Source organism: Helobdella robusta (genome assembly GCF_000326865.2).
Source record: "Helobdella robusta unplaced genomic scaffold HELROscaffold_32, whole genome shotgun sequence".
Classification (NCBI taxonomy): Eukaryota; Metazoa; Annelida; class Clitellata; order Rhynchobdellida; family Glossiphoniidae; genus Helobdella; species Helobdella robusta.
In genome coordinates, this window is record NW_008704589.1 from 1,481,581 (window position 1) to 1,500,798 (window position 19,218).

Consider the following 19,218-nt stretch of genomic DNA (forward strand, 5'->3'; position numbering starts at 1 on the left):
CGAATATTGCCAAATCTTGTTTGATTTCTCAGTCTTTTTGTATGCTGATGGAATTTTAAGGTTGACAGAATGATTAAGTTTAGTGATGAATATGAGTGCACCTGAATATCTACTGATAATCTAATGACAGTGCGCATATCCATGATAGTGAAGATGAATAACTAAACGAATGACAGGTTATATTTGTTGCAACTCTTGCATTATATATGTAGCACAAATGAATGGTGTATTGGATGATAATATCAAAAGATGGGGATAATGGTGGACATGATGAGTTATAAATATTATATAAATAAGGCAAATTTCAACACTGGCCCAACAACGCTAGTGTTTCATTCGAATTTGTAATAATTAATATATATATATATATATGTATATATAGCTTTATATATCATTATCTGTATTATTTATGACTAGATGAACGAAGCTTAAGAACAATTTTAAAGAATAGAAGATAATATATCTGGACATAAAAACTGAATGTTGACAGAAAAGTTATAAGGCCAAAAAACAATACCAAAATTGATTGACCGAAAATTAAAACCACTGTGATTACTTATGAAAAACTAATAAAAAGTTTGAAACCTAAATGCTTTGTTATGATTATTAATAAAACTTTTGTATCTTTAAAATAAGGAAAATAAATGGAAATATCATGGATTTTCAAAAAGAATAAACAGGCAAACAAAATTAGGTGGGTGTTTGAATGTAAAAAAAATTACAATTTGAAAACATTATTTGAATTAAATAAACATGCAGTCATAGATGTGCCTACCGTGTGTGATGAAAAAACAAAGTTTAAAAAGATCTTTAAACAAATTTGAATAGCATATTGAATAGCACAGGTCTCTCCTCATTTAAACTTCAGGACTAAATAAACTGAAATGTTAGAAAATTCAAATAACGAATTAATTAAAACCAAATGATGATCAAGATAAAAATACTAACCAATAATAAGGCAGATGATCAAAACAGTTACACCAACCAATATTATTGTCATCTGAAAAATTGAAAAAAAAATTATGCACGGTTTTTTGATATTGAAATTTTTGTTTGATTAATTTATTATATTAAAATTGGTAGTAACATGAAACCTTCATATCTTGGCACCAGAATTTTTTCTTAAGTTTAGTAGAAGTGGCCTCAAACTGATGGGCACCAGCTTCTAAAGCATCTGATGTTATATATTGTTTGTATTGTATTATATTGTACTGCATTATAATGTACTATAATACATTGTATTTTATTTTGTTGTATTGTACCATAATGTATTGTACTGTACATCAGTTAAATAATTTGAAAGTTTCTAAGAATATAATTCAGGCTATTAGCTAACCAGCTCTGTCATCCAATTCAGATAATTTCTGATCTCTTTCCAACACTTTTTCCACGTTTACTCGCATAATATCAACAACCTTAATCAATCAAAGAAATAAAATATAAATAAATATTATAAAATTAAAATGTAGTCAACAGAGTTCTTTTTAAGTTTTTCATATATATATATATTATATTTTATATTATATTAAATTACATTAATTATATTATATTATATTATAAAAGCAATCAAATAAATGTGGCCTTATTTTACAAACTTCATCAACTTGAGCTTGTGTCTGTTGTAATCTTTTGCTTTGGGCACTTGTGGTAGTCCTAACAAATCAAATGTCAAGTTTTTTGATTTAATAAAAATAAAATTTTTAATCAATTAAATTAACCATTAATAATAATAACTAAACTAAATAATAATAATTATTAATCATATAAGCATTGTTACTACTAGTGTATCTATCTAGTTATCTGGCAATTTTAGTTTTTTAGTTTTTTAGTTTTTTAGTTAGTTAGTTAGTTAGTTAGTTAGTTAGTTAGTTAGTTAGTTAGTTAGTAAGTAAGTTAGTTAGTAAGTTAGTTAGTTAGTTAGTAACTAAAAAAAGTGAATTATATTAGTTTGCTTTTCCTTTTTTGTTTTGGACTTTTCTGGTTTTGGTATAAAATTAGTATCACCATTTTAGCATCAGCTGAACGTAGTGCTCTGAAAAAATTTGAAGTTCCATAAAAATGAACATTAAATAACTTACATGTTTGAAATTATATTATATTAAATAGTGTTCTGATAAATTTAAATTATATAACACATAGAATTTTATTAGTTTATCTATCGATTGAATGAAATTAAAAGAGGATTTAATCTAAAGTGCGTTTTATTTCAGAAATCTACTTTTTCTTCTTGAACAAATATTTAAAGAAACCCGACAAATCAAGATTTCATTTAGTTTTACTTGAAGAATTCTATTGAAAATGACGATTTTTTTTAAAGATTATAATCATTCATTTATAGAACTAATTCGATAAAAAAAAAACAACAAATAACTCGATTATGTTCGTATCCAAGCAACATTAATTTGAATACTTAATTTAGAAATGGAAGGTCAAAACTTATCAGCCGTTAAAAATTCCTCCGTAATGCGCAACTTTCCAGACCCACCCCACGGCATGGAGAACTACGACCTGCCGGGTGTTTTCGACGAGTTGGGCGCTTTGAGTGAAACGCAACAAACTCAATTAGACCAGTACAAAGTTTGCGATAGCGTTTCTTAGCTCAATCCAAAATCAGTGTTCAAAATTTGTCAATATTAATATACATTAGAATACTTAATCAACGTCATGAGACACAAATATCACGCACACGTTTGCATAAACCCTAATAAATTCAACGACTTGATCTCAAGCTTTAAATAGGAACAATGCATACACACATATAACTCTTGTTTGTTTATGTATAGAAGTAAACCAGAACAACCTACTTTTATTTTAAGCCACATTAAACATGAAGACTACATATTAACATCCTGCAGAAAAAAATGCGATTTGAAGACGAGGACTACCTAAGGAAGCACCCGGAAATAGACTGCCTGATCAGTGACCTCTTAGGGTAAGAATTCACTGGAAACACTATAAAAACGAATCATTCATGAAATCGTGTAAATTGCAGATGCATCTTAAAGGATCAACCAAGGGACATTAGAACATACGCTTCAAGTTAGTTCACTAGCTTTTTTCACAATGAAACACCGCACTTAAGTATGTATCCATTTTCAAGATTATTTCAAGGACCCCAAGCTGGTACAGAAAATTGAGGAACTGATGAAGAAACACCAAATTGACATGAAGATGTCGAACATACTAAAAAACTATTAACCTTACAATAATGTGCTTAATAATCAACTGGAAATACTATAAAACTGAAAATATGATTTTGACTCTGATGTAAAAAAAAAATAACAATATTTTGTGATTAATTTTTGATACTTTAGCAGACAATTGCCAGTACAATCAAATAGATTTCAACAAAGAGTTTATTCCCTCATCATCATCTTCTGTTTTTTCAGCTTCTTTTGTGAAACTTTTTTCTTCTTCTCCTCCTCACCAGCTGGCTTCTCAATGGCTTGTTCTCTTTCTGCCAATATGATTTCAATGTGGCAGGGACTGCTCATGTAAGCTGAGTAAAAACAATTCAATATTAGCAAAAATAAGAATTAATCACATTAGTGCACAAACTTTTGATTGAAAAATTTTTAAAAAAATCATATATATTTACACAAACTGTAAAACTCATTTAACTGGCTGTCAGTTGAGAAACCAGCGGCTCAAGGTTAAATCTCCATGACCAGAAACAATCAACATTTATTATGGTTTAATCTTAGACAAAAAGCAGAAATAAACTGCTTAAGCTTACATTCAGACATAAATTAAACAAAAAAATGTAAAATGTTTTATATCACCATTAATAAAAATAATCAAAACATGAAAACATTCATTTAATAGCAAATAAACTCAAGATCAGAGTTGTAGTTGTGATAAAAAACTATAAAAGATGAAAATTCAAACCATTAATTCTTCCGTGTGCTCTGTATGTCCTCCTTCTCATTTTTGGGGCCCTGTTGACTTGGATATGCTCAATCACCAAATGGTCAGTATCTAAGCCCTGAAAAGTGTTTATATTGAAATTTAATTAGATGAGTAATGTATTATCAGAAAATTTATTTAAAATTAACCTTAAAATCAGCATTGCTTTCTGCATTTTTCAACATTTGCAACAAAAATTCTGCACTCTTCTTGGGCCAACGACCTTGTGTTGTTCCCCAGGCTTTTGCCTAAAAAATGATTAGGCATTCAGAAAGTTTTTAAATACCAGCTAAATTGTAATACATCCCAATATTAATATTAAGAAAATTATGCTTAAATTATATACCCATAGAAATCTTAGTATTTGAACATTCTGATATAAAAGAACTATGGGTTGAAATTGTAGGTTAATCCCTATTTCAATTCTAAGTTATTAAAATTTAATAAAGTTACTAAAGATGTGTATTTTTTAATTGATAAAATTTTAATTTACTAAAAAATTAAAATGGAACATCGCTATTGCATGACATTACCTGAGCACATCGTCCAACTCCACCAGTGAATCTCCTAAATGGAACACATTCTTTATGATCAATGACATTTTTTAAATAGGCAACAGCTCTTCTAAGGTGCATGTGTTTAATGTTTTGGGCTGTTTCTCTTGTGTTCTAAATTTGAATTATAATTTTATCAGAAATGTATCCCCAGAAGACTAACAGTTAAGACTTGTAATTCACTAATGATAAAAACATCATGCATATTAAATTAATAATTATAAATAAATTAATATTAATTATATTATAAATCATATCACATTTAAAAAATTAGTACAACACTTGAGCCCTTACCTTAAAGTGAACTCTAAGATGAGAACCCCTGGCTTTGGCAGCTTAAAAATTTATTTTAAATTTAAAAACTTTTCCATTACAATATTAAATTCTATAAAATTAAACTAACATTTTGCCGCATTCTCCGGATTTAACGAATACCTAGTCATCTTTGACGCTACTCTGGAAAAAAGCAAATAACTTGTTATAACCTCTAATTAAGAATCATTGTTATTAAAACAAAACGCATTTCAAACAAAATAATGCAAATTTTATATTTCGATGGTTCAAGATTATCAATTATTTTGTAGATTAAAAACGAGAAAATCAAACCGACATACTCACCAATCAAACTAAGCAAAAAAGGAAGTCATCAACTTTCTAAACAACAACAAAGGAATTTATAGCGCAATATTTTTATGCACCAACTGTGCAGAATTGAATTTCTACTCCTTATTAATGAAAATTAGATAAATTAAGTAAACTTTCTAAAAGTTAATAAACCGTATAGTTCTATTTATAATTTTGGCTAGCGAATTACACTTAAATTTATTTACTCATTGCTATTCTTTTTAAAAATTCTGACAATTCGTTTCGATTATATTGCAGTGTATACCATACACGCTGATTTAAAAACTTGGAGCGTATACTCAGAAGGCTTAGAACGGCTTGGAATAGCATAAAACAACTTGCAAAAAATTGATACGAAAACGAACAAGCTTAAATTTATGAAGAAATGATAAGAACCTATGATACACATGAAAATTATGTGAAATGGCTCTGGAATGATTAAGATTTTATTCTTTAAAAAATCAGACTCCGATCATTATTGAGGTGTAAGACCGATAAGGTATAAGACGAAGGTATAAAACCAATAAGGTAAGGTATAAGACGCCAATGCCGCTTCTGTTTTTGATAGTTTGTAATGAGAAGAATACTTACTTTAGGACAAAATACCAACAGAAGACGACAAAGCACAAACATTTTTCATTTTTCTAATTGTTATTACAGAAAAACAAATAATTTTCAATCACATCATGCAGTTTAAACTCATTTTCATGCTCTTCTACTTTGTACAATTTTCTTTACACTTCATTTTCATCATTATTTGGGTATATTCCAAAAACTCTTCACCACTGACCTACTCGCTACTTTTATAGTTCGATAATTTATACTTTCTCACCCACAGATGAATCAATATCTTTTACAATCATATATGAATGTGGTAAAATTAAACTCATAAAACTTTTACGTGTTCAAGTGTTTGTCAATTGACAAAAAAAAAATCAACACTAGTCCTTCCCTAACAAATTTCCCATTACATTTGCAATTTCTCTGCCGAATTCTTGACTTAAAAAGAAAAGGGTCTCAACGATCCCAGTAGCCAAAGTATTCAAACTATACAAAAATTTTAGCCTATATGAACATTCAACTCATTGAACAAAAATAAATACGCAAACACGATCACAGGTATTTTACAAAAATAAATTTCTATCATTTATTTGAACGGAAAATATCCACTGCAGTAGATGAACGTTAAATACAGATTGCATTTCAATGGAAAATAAAAACGCTACGCTTGTCCAATTTCATGCTAAATTATTCGGTTTTTCCTGATTAAAATTAGTATTTCACTTAATTAGTAAGAACAAATAAATCAATTTAAACATAATTAAATCAAAAACGCGGTTTTTAATAACAGTGTTAAATAATAAATGTAAATATGTACAGTTTAGATTCAGATGTGAATATATATACAAGTTGATTTTATTGTTGATGTCCAATCGAGGTCGGAGCCAATTTGCCACTGCAACAAGGTTGCTCCAGAGGTCCATTGGTTGACAACCAATATACAAGTTGATTTATTATGCTGGTGGCTGCATAGGATACTGATTGATGGGAGGCGGGGCCATTAGATGCATGGAGAGTGCTGGAGGTGGCATGGTAAGAAGTGGCGGATGCATGCCTGGAAGTGGTGGAGGTGGTAAGGGATTAGATGACGGCGGGTAGCGATTAGATGGTGATGCAGTCAATCGACTATCTTTTGGAGGCCTTCCTTCATTGACACGACCCCGGGGGTCTCGATCTGTTGATCCAGCGTGCCTTCTTTTCCTATCAAAATGCCTGCCAAGACGTAATAAAAAACATGATTAAAATAAAAATCAAAACACCCTAAAAAACTAGAGGAGTTACAGTTTACAATAAAACTTTAGGGTTTAACTACTACTGCAGCCAGGTATAAAATTTAAAGGAACAGATTAATAACAATTTTTGTAAAAATAAATAGGCACTTGGAATCTCTTCCTTCTTGATCTCCTTGACTGGTTGTACCACTGCCAGCAGCAGCAGCAGCAGAACTGGAATCAAACGCCATTGAAAAACTAGCTTCAGACCAGCCATGATGATCTCTCCTATCGGTGGGAGGGTACGGCGGCCTACGAGGTGGATAGTACCGAGGAGAATCAGTAGATGACGATGTGTAATCACGATTGTGGGGGTAACCTCTACCCATGGCACGCTGATGGTGACCAGTGCCTTTTGGACGATCATACGATGACTGGTAGCTGGTTGATTGCAGAAATATAATGGTTAGCTTTATGAATAATCCACAATAAAAATTTAGTCGAATGCATTGCACAAAACATGTTCAAAACATAATCATGAATTTATATTCATGACAAAATCCCGGACACCATTTCAACAAAATTCAGAATGTTCCCGTTTAACAAGGTGTATTCATTTATCAAATCCTATACTATACACAAATGTCAGAGGCATTTGAATCTAGAAATTGAGCATGTCATTTTTTTGTCAAAAGCTACTGTATGATTAAAAACCATTGAAGCAGAAAAAACTGAGATATTTAAATGCCAAGTTATTGGTGCAAAAACAATGATGAAAATAATAGTGATGATGAAACAATGGTGACGGTGGTCATATGGCGATAACAAAAATTTTGATGTTCACCTTGACTGATACGAAGATGTGAACTGAGAGGCAGAAGGCGCATAACCACTTCCAGGGTTTGACTGACTCTGCTGCTGAGTGGCTTCATGCTCACCATACCTACAGGTTTATTATTGAATATATAAATGATGATATCGACACACATAGTCATTAAAAAACAATCATAACATCTTGCAAAGAAATGACAACATGAAAATTGTTAGTAACCAACCTAGATCTCCACCTGTCGTCTCTGTAGTAACCACTGCCTGATTTCTGCCTGTGATCTGAATAAGAGTTCTGATATGAACCCTGATCTCTTGTCGGCCTGTTTTAAAAATTGTAACATCATCACTAATATCAGCCACCGCATTAGAATTGTAAATTGCATTCTAGTGCTAGTAGAGATGAAAACTTTTTATCAGCCAAATTAAAAAAAATAATTAAATTCATATAAAATCATTTAGTGTATAATAAATTATAAAGAATGTAATGTTGATTTACCTATCCCTTGCTTTGGAACCCCAACCAAATGCTTCTTCATCTCTTTTTCTCCGATCTTCTTTTCTTCCATCCATCGATCGATTTTTATCAGCCCGATGAGTAGACGACGATGTTGATGATGAAGAAGGTTGTTGTTGATGATGATGGTGATGTCTGACTGACGTTGATGATGAAGCTGTGTTGGTGGGATAATGAGAGGTGCTGGCTGATTGATTACCCTGTTGAAATAATGATATATTTATTGGGATACTCATTGTGGTTAAAAAAAAAATCTTTCACTGGAAGCTAATCTACATGAAAATAATTACTTTGAAAATTAATAAATTTAATAAAACCAAAAACAACAACGAATTTAAATAAATGTGCTGTTAAAAAAAAACAAAATATGCATAAAATTAATAATTCAAAATGTGCACAGACCGATTCAGAGTTGAGTTTTTCCTGTTCAGATGTCCTACCCTTGAGTGCATGTTTGTACATTTTGTGAAGCCTGGGTGCATCAAAGTTGTCTGTGAACATCGAAACAAACTGCCACAGGTGTCTGTATAATAATTCATTTTATATTTACCTTATTTATCATCTTGCGATTCCAAAATCTGAAACTTTTATTTGACTGCTCTGTTCTAAAATCATATTGAATATCAAACAAGATGCGCAACTCAAACGTTGATATCAAAGTATTAAAACTCAACTCAACAAACAAACAGACAAATGGATGAACGGAAAAATTAAATCAAACCCTCTCCATTCCTTGATCTTGTTAGGTTCTTTGTACTCGGTGAGTATGGCAGTAATGCGGTCTCCAATCTTGATGAGGCAGTCACGAGTACGCTTCAGCAACTCATCATCTCCCATCGATGTGTCCGGCGACTTCAAGTGCTGTAAATATTTCTTCACCACCCTCATACTCTCCTTGCACTGTTTTGTGTTTAAAAAATTGATTGTAATAAGTGAATGTATTTAACTAAATCTAAACTACCAAGTCATTTATTGCAATTTTAACAGAGTGAACAAAACAAAAAGGAGGTAACATCTATATTGTGTGCAATTATACAAAAGAAAATGTATGAACAAATAAATAAATCATAAGTATTCAGATTGTCAATTAACAAGTAATGGGGACTTACTTGTTTAAAAACCTCAGGTTCGAGGCCACTTTCTTCTTCAACGGAGACAGTTTGGTTGGTTGTGAAATGCAGAGGGCCATCAGCTTGTCCAGTTTGGTTGGAGTGATGATGGTGGTGATGATGATGATGAGATTTCTGCCAGATAATTCACAAGATGAGAAATTTTAAGAAAAGTTGTCATTAGTAAAAAATAGTAAAATTGAAAAAAACCTTCTTTTTATGATCCTTCATTCCTAAACTTTTCTTATCTGTATTTTTCTTCTTTTTTAGTTTCTTGTCCTTGGCGAGACCATCTCGTGAAGCTTCATTGCTGGCATCATCGTTGTCCTCACTTCCTGCATTCTCGTCAATAATCTCTTTAGACTTCACTTTCTTAGACGATTTTCCAACGTTCTTTACTGGCTTTTTCTTCAGATATTAATTCAATTTTGTTGAAATTACAAAGCAAAAATTACTAAAAATTAGTTAAAAGAAATCAAGAAATTTATTGAATCTTGAATTAACAAATTCTAACTAAACTAAATTGGAGCAAAAACTTTCAAGTGATGGAAGTTAAATAGTAGATAATATAAAAGACAGACGCTACAACCTTGATCCCTGAAGAATCATTGATTTTCTTGATTATTTTCAGCAAGTATTCAGTCCTCGTTTGTAAATGTTTGGCTTGAGGCTTCAAGTCACCGTCAGGTAAAATCTATATTGTTCATGGTTCATAATGATAGTTGCTGATAAATCGGATATTAAAATTAAAATACAATTTTTACAGTGATGCGTGAAAATAAACGGCACTGAAATCACTTCAGTACCTTGTCCTGCAGTTTGAATGTGGAGTCCATCTTGATGGCATCCCAATTCCCAAAGCCACATTCATAGACACCACGCAGCAGACGACAATCATCTTCTACAGTCCAGAAACAGTCAAAGTGAGCATTCTTTACATGAGCTTTTATCTGTAGGCTGTATTTATGAAAAATTTGAAAAATAATCATTTGCATATCTCGACAGTGTGACACAACCAAATCACATTTTGAGGGTAAAATAGGAAAATTTCCATTAAAAACATATACCTCTGAAAAACTTAAATCTTTTTTACATGACCCCACTAACTGCCAACATAACATATGATATATGATGCGTAATACTAATGGCCTAATGACATGTATGTAATATTAAGAGCTGCAGTGAAGCAACAAACAGTGAAGAACCAACGTATCACGTTCTTTCTCGTCGACAGGCATGATGTCACACAGAGGTTCTAATTCACTGAGAGATTGCAGAACAGATCTTGCATTGACAATGATGCTGCCCAATCTAAATGTCGGTCGACCGATTGCCTTCTTCTCTTCGGCCGTTGTCACTTCTCGTAACTTTTCTTCATACTCTTTCATCACTTGATCACATCTAGTGAAAAATAAATGTTTTCAGTTTCACAAAAATTAATATTCAAAAATTATTTAAATTTATAAAAATGCAGAAACTTAAATTTCAGAAAACAACACGTTAGACACCCAATAAAACAAATATTTTTTCTAAATCTTACTTGTTGAGAATTAATTCTGCGAGGTTTTTCAGATCTGATTCAGATTTTTCTTGGAGTTCTGCATCACCAGCTATGTCTTCCAATCTATTTTGGACAATTAAAATAAATTCAAAACATTAAGATAAAAAACGCTTTAAAAAAATTGATATATAAAAAAATTGAAAAAATAACCAAATTTATAGAATAACCTTTCTAATGTTTTACCAAATTTTTTCATACTCTTCAAAAATTTTCTGACTTCGGATTCATTAAAGCCCTTAACAATTTCTTTGCCCCTGACCTTTTTCTTACCAGACTTCTCACCATCAAGAGAATCATCGTCGCTAGATTCATCATCCTCTTCTTCATCATCATCTTTTTGTTTCCTTCTACTTTTGCGGGCATCATATTCGGCATCCGACCCTGCTTCCTTTTTCTGAAAAAAAATTATTAAAATATTTGACACAGCATATAAACAAACTGTAACTATTATATTTTGAAAAATTTTATAAAATTGTTGATTTTGTAGAGTTAATGCAGAGAAAGCTTTGTAGATGGATGTACAAACCTCAGTTACAGTTTTCCTGCTTCTTGGAGGAAGATTTTGTTCTCTAATTAACTGCAACCTTTCCTCTTCATCAATTTTTTTCCTTTCTGACTCAGGAATGATGTCTTCCCAATCCTTCATGGCTGTGAAATTGTTGATAAATTTTATAATAAATGAAATTTTGCAAATAAAATCAAACCAAAAAGCCACTCTTCTTTTTTTTGAGTATGTATAATCAGGCAAGTTAATTTTAGCAAAACATATAATAAATTAGCACAACTTGAAACAATTTCTAACGCAGAGCTCGGAAGGTGTTTTGTTCAAGTTCTTGGTCCTCCAAGTTATCAAAACTCACGACCTGTTAAACAACATTAGGATTGTTTAAAAATTTGAATCCATAGGATTTTTTATGAAATTGTATGATGACGTATAAGTCTGTTAAACACATCGAAAAATAGTCATCCAAACAGAACAATATAGAATGAACAATTCCTTACTTTGAATTTTGAAAGCAGTTCATCCGTTGCACTGTTTTTCAACTCTTCAAAATTCCTGGTTTCTGCAAGTCTCAATATGTCGTCAATATCAACCTAAGAGATGGTGTTGGTCATAAAAGTTGGATTTTAATTTTCATAGCAATCAACAAGAGGCACAAAATATATTATAATAGCAAATAATATTTGGAGCAACAATAAAAAAAAGTATTTGCAATCGTGTGATAAGAAGCAAACCAAATCATTACTAAAATAACCTGAATATCATCTTCATCTTCACTTTCTTTGAACAATTCTTCAGCACCAAACTTCAAAATGGCACTTAATTCCTCCTTGTTAAATGGTGTAGCAGATGAACTGTATAAAATTTATAAAAAAATTACACTACCATCTTAAAACAAATAATATTAAGTAATGTTATTTACATTTTAAAAAGCTTAATATTATTAAACTAAATGCTCATTAGAGAACTCATGCTCAGTCTGCCATGCATTTCAAGAATAGAAATATTACTGACCCAGCTTGAGATCCCATGCCAGCTCTGTTTAGTACAGTTCTACCAGTTGTATCCATCCTCTGAATGACTAAATGATCCAAAACCATTTTCTTCTTCGCTCGTTCAACAATATCCTCTTCGACACTTTTCTTAGTAACTAGACGGTACACGCTGACTTGATTTTTCTGTCCGATTCTGTGAGCCCTAGCCATGGCTTGCAAATCGTTCTGTGGGTTCCAATCACTGTCAAAAATGATGACAGTGTCTGCAGTGGCCAGGTTGACACCCAAACCACCTGCCCGTGTTGATAACAGGAAGCAAAAGTCCTGAAAAGTTAAATATTTAACTCAATTAAATAAGTCTCATAACCTGAAATTTTAAAAATCATTCCAATATAGTTTTGTGAATTAATCAACCTGTGAACCCTCAGCATTAAAATGATCCATGGCTTGTTTTCTTATATCACCTTTAATTGTTCCATCCAATCTCTGTGGCAAAATATAGAACATGTTAAATCTAATATTGATTGTTTGTTTTATTGTTTTACATTAATAATCTGAACATATGTTAAGATAAAATTAATACGAGTTGAAACCTGGTAAGGAAAGTGCCTCAATTGCAGATATTCAGCTAATATATCAAGCATTCTGACCATCTGAGAAAAGATGAGAACCCTGTGACCTGCATTCCTCAACTTCAGCAACAACTTGTCTAACAATATCAACTTGCCACTTGATTTCACCAACAACTGCATATTTTTGTTCAATTAATCAACTTTTTTCAACGTTAAAGAGCAAGAAGAAATAAAATTAATGTAACCATTCATAATTTCAAATTTTGGTTCTAAAATCAAATTAGATCTAAAAAATTATAACCATTAAAATAAATAATTTAACTAAAAAAAATTGCAAAAAAATCTATAAGTACATCTCTTTTCAAAATTCAAAATCACTTCTCATTCTTACAATCAATCAACCAACAAACCAATAATAAAAATTCAAAGTGCAAATAAATAAAAAACCTCAAATCGATTTTTAGTGTAATCCTCATCAGTGGGAGATCTGACTAGGAAGCTGTGGTTACAACATTTCTTCAACTCCATGACCAGATTAACGAAACTTGTGATGTTTCCTTTACCACCCTTCGTCAGAGCTTTGTAATTTTTCGTCAATATCCATCTTGCATGAAAAGAATTTAATTTGATAAATTACAAATTAATCTTAAATTTGAAAATGTTATATTTGAAAAAGTTACATTTGAAAATGTGTAAGTGTGTTTATGTATGGAGGAGAATTTAAGAAATAAAACTACCTGTAATACTGCTTTTGAACTTTCGTCATCTCGACCCTCAATATCTGTTCCACTTTTGCGGGAAGTGACTTTTCAACATCCTTCTTCACTCTCCTCAACAAGTAAGGCTCCAGTTCTTGATGAAGATGTCGGAATCCTGTTTTGTCAGCGGAGGAGTGTCGTCTCTCGAAATCTTCCCATGAATCAAATCTGAAAGATATTTATTTGTTATTTGGACCGGTATAATTTTACAACAGATCTTCAAAAAAATGTCTTTCCGGGAATAGTTCATAACCCTGCCACATCAATCTTTAAATATATCCAAAAAATAAACAATATTTCCAAAAAAGCACATGAATGATACAAAGATTTTATTTAATGTGAAAACTGTTAACAAGTTAACATTGTTATTTCAAAAATATAACAATTTTAAAAAACATCACAAAAACAAACTTTTCTGGCATGATAAAATGAAGCAAAGACCATAATTCTTTTAAAGAATTCTGCAAGGGTGTGCCAGTGATAAATATTCTATGGTTGGTATCAAAGTTTATCAAAATTTTGTAGAGCAGTGAGTCGTCATTCTTCAGCCTGTGAGCTTCATCAACACCCAAAACAGCCCAGTTAACTGTTCCAAGGATAGCCTGCAAATTAAATTTGTGAAAATTTACAAAATTCTGCAACCATTTTACAAAAGATAAATTGTTATGTTAATTTAAACCAACTTTGTCTTTGAGCAGTATTTCATAAGTAGTAAGGATGACATTGAACTTCAACTGTTTAGAGCCTCCATGGTACCACTCATGTTCTCGAATCTGTGATGATACAGAGATGATACAGGGTTAGTTATTTTTGCATTAAAAATAATAAACCAATGAATACAAGTGAAAAATAAGAGCAAATTGGCAACAAAACTGACCAAAACCCTGCTGTTAACATCCCCAATATAAACCACAACGTTGATTTTTGGAGCCCAAGTTTCAAATTCTTTCTTCCACGTGACAAGAGTTGAAAGAGGAACAACTAAGAGGAAAGGACCATATACCTGATGAGAATACATGAGAGTGGACAGGAACGAAATTGTTTGGATGGTCTTACCCAGGCCCATCTCATCAGCCAAAATAGCCCCATTATTCCTAATTATTAAACAGAAATGTTAATAACATTATTCAATATAACAACAGAAAAAGTTCAATAATTTAAACAAATAAAGAACATTTTAAAACGGTATCCATATAAAGAGATGGGTAAAATATAAATAAAAACAGAAAGTAAAATAGTAAAGTTTATCAACAAATTAAAATGCTGCAGAAGACATACTTGCACCAGGAATGTAACAACCAATTGAGACCAGCCAGCTGATAATCTCGAAGTTCTAATTTATCCTTCCCACCTATGTAATCAGGCTGAGTCTTCAGTGCTTGAAACTTTGGCCGATATTTCAGTGCCTGAAATGGAAAAAATCATTCATCTATTGTCCAATGCTAACTTTTTTGAATGACAGAACAAGAAATTAAAATAAAAAACATTATTTACATACAAACATTTAAACTATAAAAATGAACAAAAAATTGATACCCTGGAATTTTTGTTAGGAAAACAGGTAGACTTTCTCCTCTCTTCATACTCTTCAACTGCTTTAGGAAAACGTTTGACAATGAGGGAGCCATCTTCTTGAGTGCACTCAGAATAAGGCAGGCCTTCCCACTTAACCAGGTAGTCACATTGATCAGCTCCAGGTTTCGGTATGTGTACTTGAATATAAAAATTTAGGTAAATTATAAAATCGAAATATAAAACTATAACATCTTTATTGTTATTCCAAATAGAAAATACTTACAAACGATTTTTTCAATTAAGCAGTACTGTTGATATAAATCCTCAGTCATTTCTTGCTGGCAGTTGTAATATTCTTGATCTTCTGCTGTGGCATAACTCCTCCTGCAGGCAATAAAAAAGTATCACTATCTTTGCAATAAAAGTATTTACCAGTTTAGAGATAGTATAAAACATTTGAAAAAAGAACATCAATGATGATATTAAAAACCAAAATTCAACATAACAAAAAAAATCTTACCATCTTTCAAGCTCCTCTTCCTTCTTCATAAAATTTTCCAACTTCTTGATTCCATTGACCTTTTGTTCTCTTAAACCGACTTCACATTCCCAGGTATTGTGAACATTGGCCCAATTTTTCCACTTGATTAAGTACTGAGTTTCGCCATTTTCATCTCCTCCTACAATAAATCCTTTATTTGGATCACCTTCTTTTTCAACATTATATACAGTTGTTCGACTTCCAGTTGCTGAAATTCAACATTTAAAAAACTTGAAAGCAAATTTCGAATAGCCATGCTTGTTTAAATATGAAGATGCAGACAGTATATATTCACAATAACATAAAATGATATAAAACATGAATAGACAGAAAGGCTAACCTCCAACTCTTCCTATCCTACTTTTGACAACTTTTTCAATTGTTTCATACTGTTCTTTATCCTCTTCCTCTTCATTTTGATCTATTTCAATTAAGTCCTCAGAATCTGTAACATCATCCGACTCCTCTTTGTAACTGTAAAAAAATGTTACTTGTTTTACAAAATATTCAAAATAACTAAAAACTTGTGACCATCAATCACAGAACATTGATTTGCCAGTATAACAGAGTTCATTATTATGAACTTCTTTTGGAAAATTTTAGACAAATTTTTTGGTAAATTATACTGTGACATATATATGTACATATATGTGTTCATATGTTTGTTGTCTTAACCGTGTCAATCATATAAAAAACCTCAACCAAAAAATACAGAAAAAAGCAATATCTAATCAACTGACATTTCTGGATTGTTCAACTTCTGATATATATATATATATATATATATATATATATATATATATATATATATATATATAAACATACATACATACATATACACACACGAGGGTAGTGATATAATATATATAACTATTATATTATACATATATATATATATATATAAAATCAAGAGTGAACCTTATTTTGAAAGCATTCGGTTTTCTTCTTGTTATTCTATGCCTGCAATGGATGTTTGAGATGAATTAAATTTTGCAAAAATTATAAGTTATCAAATGTTTAAACTTTAAAAGTTTGAAAATTGAAAAAGAAAATAAGCTTTACTTTGAAATTTTGCCAGCCTTTCTGGATTTTTTATAATTGTCATCACTAGAATACGAGTCGTCCTCTTCTTCCGAGGAAGAAAACGTTTTTTTTGATTTGTTTGACACTTTAGCCTTACTTCGAGTTGTTGCTTGCCTAGTAGTTCTGTGGATAGAAAGAAATAAAAATATTGAAAATTTAGGATGAGCATTTTCAAAAAGTCAACTTGACATAACTAACAGATTATGAACACAATACTCTACTATTATAAAATCAGCATAATTTCTTTATAGCTAATAATGCCGATATCTCACCTGGTAGGTCTAGACCTGGACTTCTTATTTTCATTGTAACTGCTGTCAGAATCGTCATCCTCGTCGTCGTCATCATCTGAGTTTGCGATTCTTAAAAATCATCAGAGAAATAATTTTATTCATAAGTAATGAAAAATATTGATTAATGTAGTAGTAAGATAACTAGTGCAGCCTACCTTTTCCTTTTTTTCCTCTTATCAAAACTTTTATTCTGAAAAAAGTTTCAATTAAAATTTAAATAAGTAAGACAATAATTCAAATCTAAAAACATGTATACCAAATCAGTTTTATGAGAATTAAGACATAAAGAATAGTTGAAAAAGTTATTATACAAATAATGGCAACAAATTGACTTTACAAGTTCAATTCAAATAACTGCATTAGATATTGTAGATTTATAAATTGTGTGCCATAACTAAGCTAAACTAAAGAAATAGAATATAAATTACATCATCAAAATGATTCCTCGTAACTTCAGTGCGACGCCTGTCAGATCTTCTTATGCAATACAGTTCCGGATCTTGAGCTGCTTTCTGAAAAATCAACATTCAGAATTTAAAATCTTAATTTTTATTTACTAGTAAACTACTAAAATAATCATACCTTTCCTATGTCTTTCTTAGTTTCATTTTTTATTATGTCCCTTTTTCTTTCCTCTTCTTCATCATCGTCATCGTCATCAGAATCTGACAAATTAGTACCCTTTTGAGATCTTGGTAGATGTAAGGATGAAAACTGGTTGTTATTGTTCAATTCAACATGCACTTCACTTTTATCAGAAGTATCAGAATCATCTTCAGAATTGCTGGATGCAGATTTGGAATCATTTGAAATTGATTCATCTTCTGATTTGTCTTCACAGCTGATAAATTATAAATCAATAGGTATGAGTAGAACAGCACAGCTGATCAATTTTAGATGTCATACAAAATTAAATTAATGACAATGAACATTAAATCATTAATGAATGAAGATATAAAAAACAAAGCATTTCACAAACCTACTATCCTCTGATCTGCTATAGGCATTTGTATCTTGTGCCATGTTGATATCAGTTCTATATCTATATAATAGATAAGAAAATATAAATTAATAATTTTAGCTTTACTTTTGCTTACATTAAAAAACTCATTTAGAAAATTATCATGTTGCTTTGGGCGTAGCATTTTATTTTACTTAGCCGTAATAAAATTTAGAAGTTATTTTTGACCGAAATATGACAAAAGTTGTTTACGTCTGTTCGATGTTTAAAACTTAAAAAACATTAAATCCCATCCCCGCGAGCCAAACATCAGGTGCTCGCATCATATGTTCGCGCCGAAGTAAGCCAGAAAAAATCGTAACTTAGTGCAGTGAACGCCATCTTATATTAATTACAATTTCAATATTCCTTAAATAAAAAATATTTATAAAGCTCTATTCTTTACTAGCATAGAAGGCGAGAGGCGAACAATAACTACTTCGCCATATTTAATTTAAAAATAACGATCAGCACAGGAAACAGAAACCATCTTCTAAAAAAAAAATTTTCGCTTTACTTACCAACAAATACCTGATAATGAATTAAAACACGAAACGAGCAAAGATTTTATACGCTTTATTAGATTTTACAACCCGATACCGACAAAGATTATCAATATTTTACGCATATTTGTACGTGACGTAGAATAAAGAACATAGACATAAAACAATCTAAATATATTTTACAACATAACAAGTCATTATGGAAAACGAATAAATTAGTTCGTTTGCGCTGTTCCAATTTAAGAAATCTTGAACACCGATTTAGAACAGATGTGAACATTCTTTGTTGGCGGGAACCAGACTGGAAAACAAAAGATCTTTTTCCGAAATTGCACTGTAGAGTTGAGAAAGAACTTCACTGACGTTCGTTGGCACCAAGGATCGCGAAATCTTTTTCGAACGTTACGCCGACACAGCACCAAAAAATTGAATTTGTTGCAAATTTTTCTTTGCCTCAAAGTTGCCAGTTTGAGCTCTAGAGAACTTCAAAATTATTAAAATTGTTCTTGCAGCTTCTTAAGACTTCCAGCATCGAGATTTTCACGAGATTTATATTCTTCAGGGCTACTTAGCTACCCAGCAATG

General features: G+C 31.1%; 4 protein-coding genes across 4 annotated transcripts; 1 reads left to right on the top strand and 3 right to left on the bottom strand.

Annotated features, from left to right (window-relative positions):
• Window positions 1–1,070: 1,070 nt before the first annotated feature.
• On the bottom strand, window positions 1,071–1,634 carry HELRODRAFT_82261 (hypothetical protein; the record flags this gene model as incomplete). Its single annotated transcript, XM_009022585.1, has 3 exons — window positions 1,071–1,174; window positions 1,337–1,415; window positions 1,596–1,634. Coding segments are annotated over 3 exons (222 nt in total), but the record flags the coding sequence as incomplete, so codon positions are not given.
• Window positions 1,635–2,421: 787 nt separating this feature from the next.
• HELRODRAFT_175152 (hypothetical protein) lies at window positions 2,422–3,198 on the top strand (the record flags this gene model as incomplete). Its single annotated transcript, XM_009022586.1, has 4 exons — window positions 2,422–2,577; window positions 2,856–2,932; window positions 2,993–3,039; window positions 3,101–3,198. 4 exons carry the CDS (start codon window positions 2,422–2,424, stop codon window positions 3,196–3,198), a joined length of 378 nt encoding a protein of 125 aa, XP_009020834.1.
• A 158-nt stretch (window positions 3,199–3,356) lies between these two features.
• On the bottom strand, window positions 3,357–4,903 carry HELRODRAFT_157283 (hypothetical protein; the record flags this gene model as incomplete). Its single annotated transcript, XM_009022587.1, has 6 exons — window positions 3,357–3,499; window positions 3,889–3,985; window positions 4,056–4,154; window positions 4,440–4,574; window positions 4,755–4,795; window positions 4,864–4,903. The coding sequence occupies 6 exons, from the start codon at window positions 4,901–4,903 to the stop codon at window positions 3,357–3,359; spliced, it is 555 nt and encodes a 184-aa protein (XP_009020835.1).
• Window positions 4,904–6,206: 1,303 nt separating this feature from the next.
• Window positions 6,207–18,153, bottom strand: HELRODRAFT_192382 (hypothetical protein; the record flags this gene model as incomplete). Its single annotated transcript, XM_009022588.1, has 37 exons — window positions 6,207–6,857; window positions 7,025–7,297; window positions 7,701–7,799; window positions 7,912–8,007; window positions 8,184–8,401; window positions 8,604–8,724; window positions 8,923–9,101; window positions 9,311–9,445; window positions 9,521–9,718; window positions 9,900–10,004; window positions 10,117–10,267; window positions 10,520–10,711; window positions 10,851–10,934; window positions 11,039–11,265; window positions 11,398–11,519; window positions 11,674–11,734; window positions 11,874–11,966; window positions 12,128–12,227; window positions 12,388–12,692; window positions 12,783–12,854; window positions 12,962–13,114; window positions 13,388–13,544; window positions 13,678–13,866; window positions 14,110–14,300; window positions 14,382–14,471; window positions 14,576–14,792; window positions 14,977–15,104; window positions 15,235–15,410; window positions 15,497–15,597; window positions 15,734–15,962; window positions 16,095–16,228; window positions 16,673–16,714; window positions 16,817–16,960; window positions 17,286–17,320; window positions 17,559–17,642; window positions 17,713–17,971; window positions 18,110–18,153. The coding sequence occupies 37 exons, from the start codon at window positions 18,151–18,153 to the stop codon at window positions 6,599–6,601; spliced, it is 5,463 nt and encodes a 1,820-aa protein (XP_009020836.1). The 3' UTR covers window positions 6,207–6,598.
• Window positions 18,154–19,218: the final 1,065 nt, after the last annotated feature.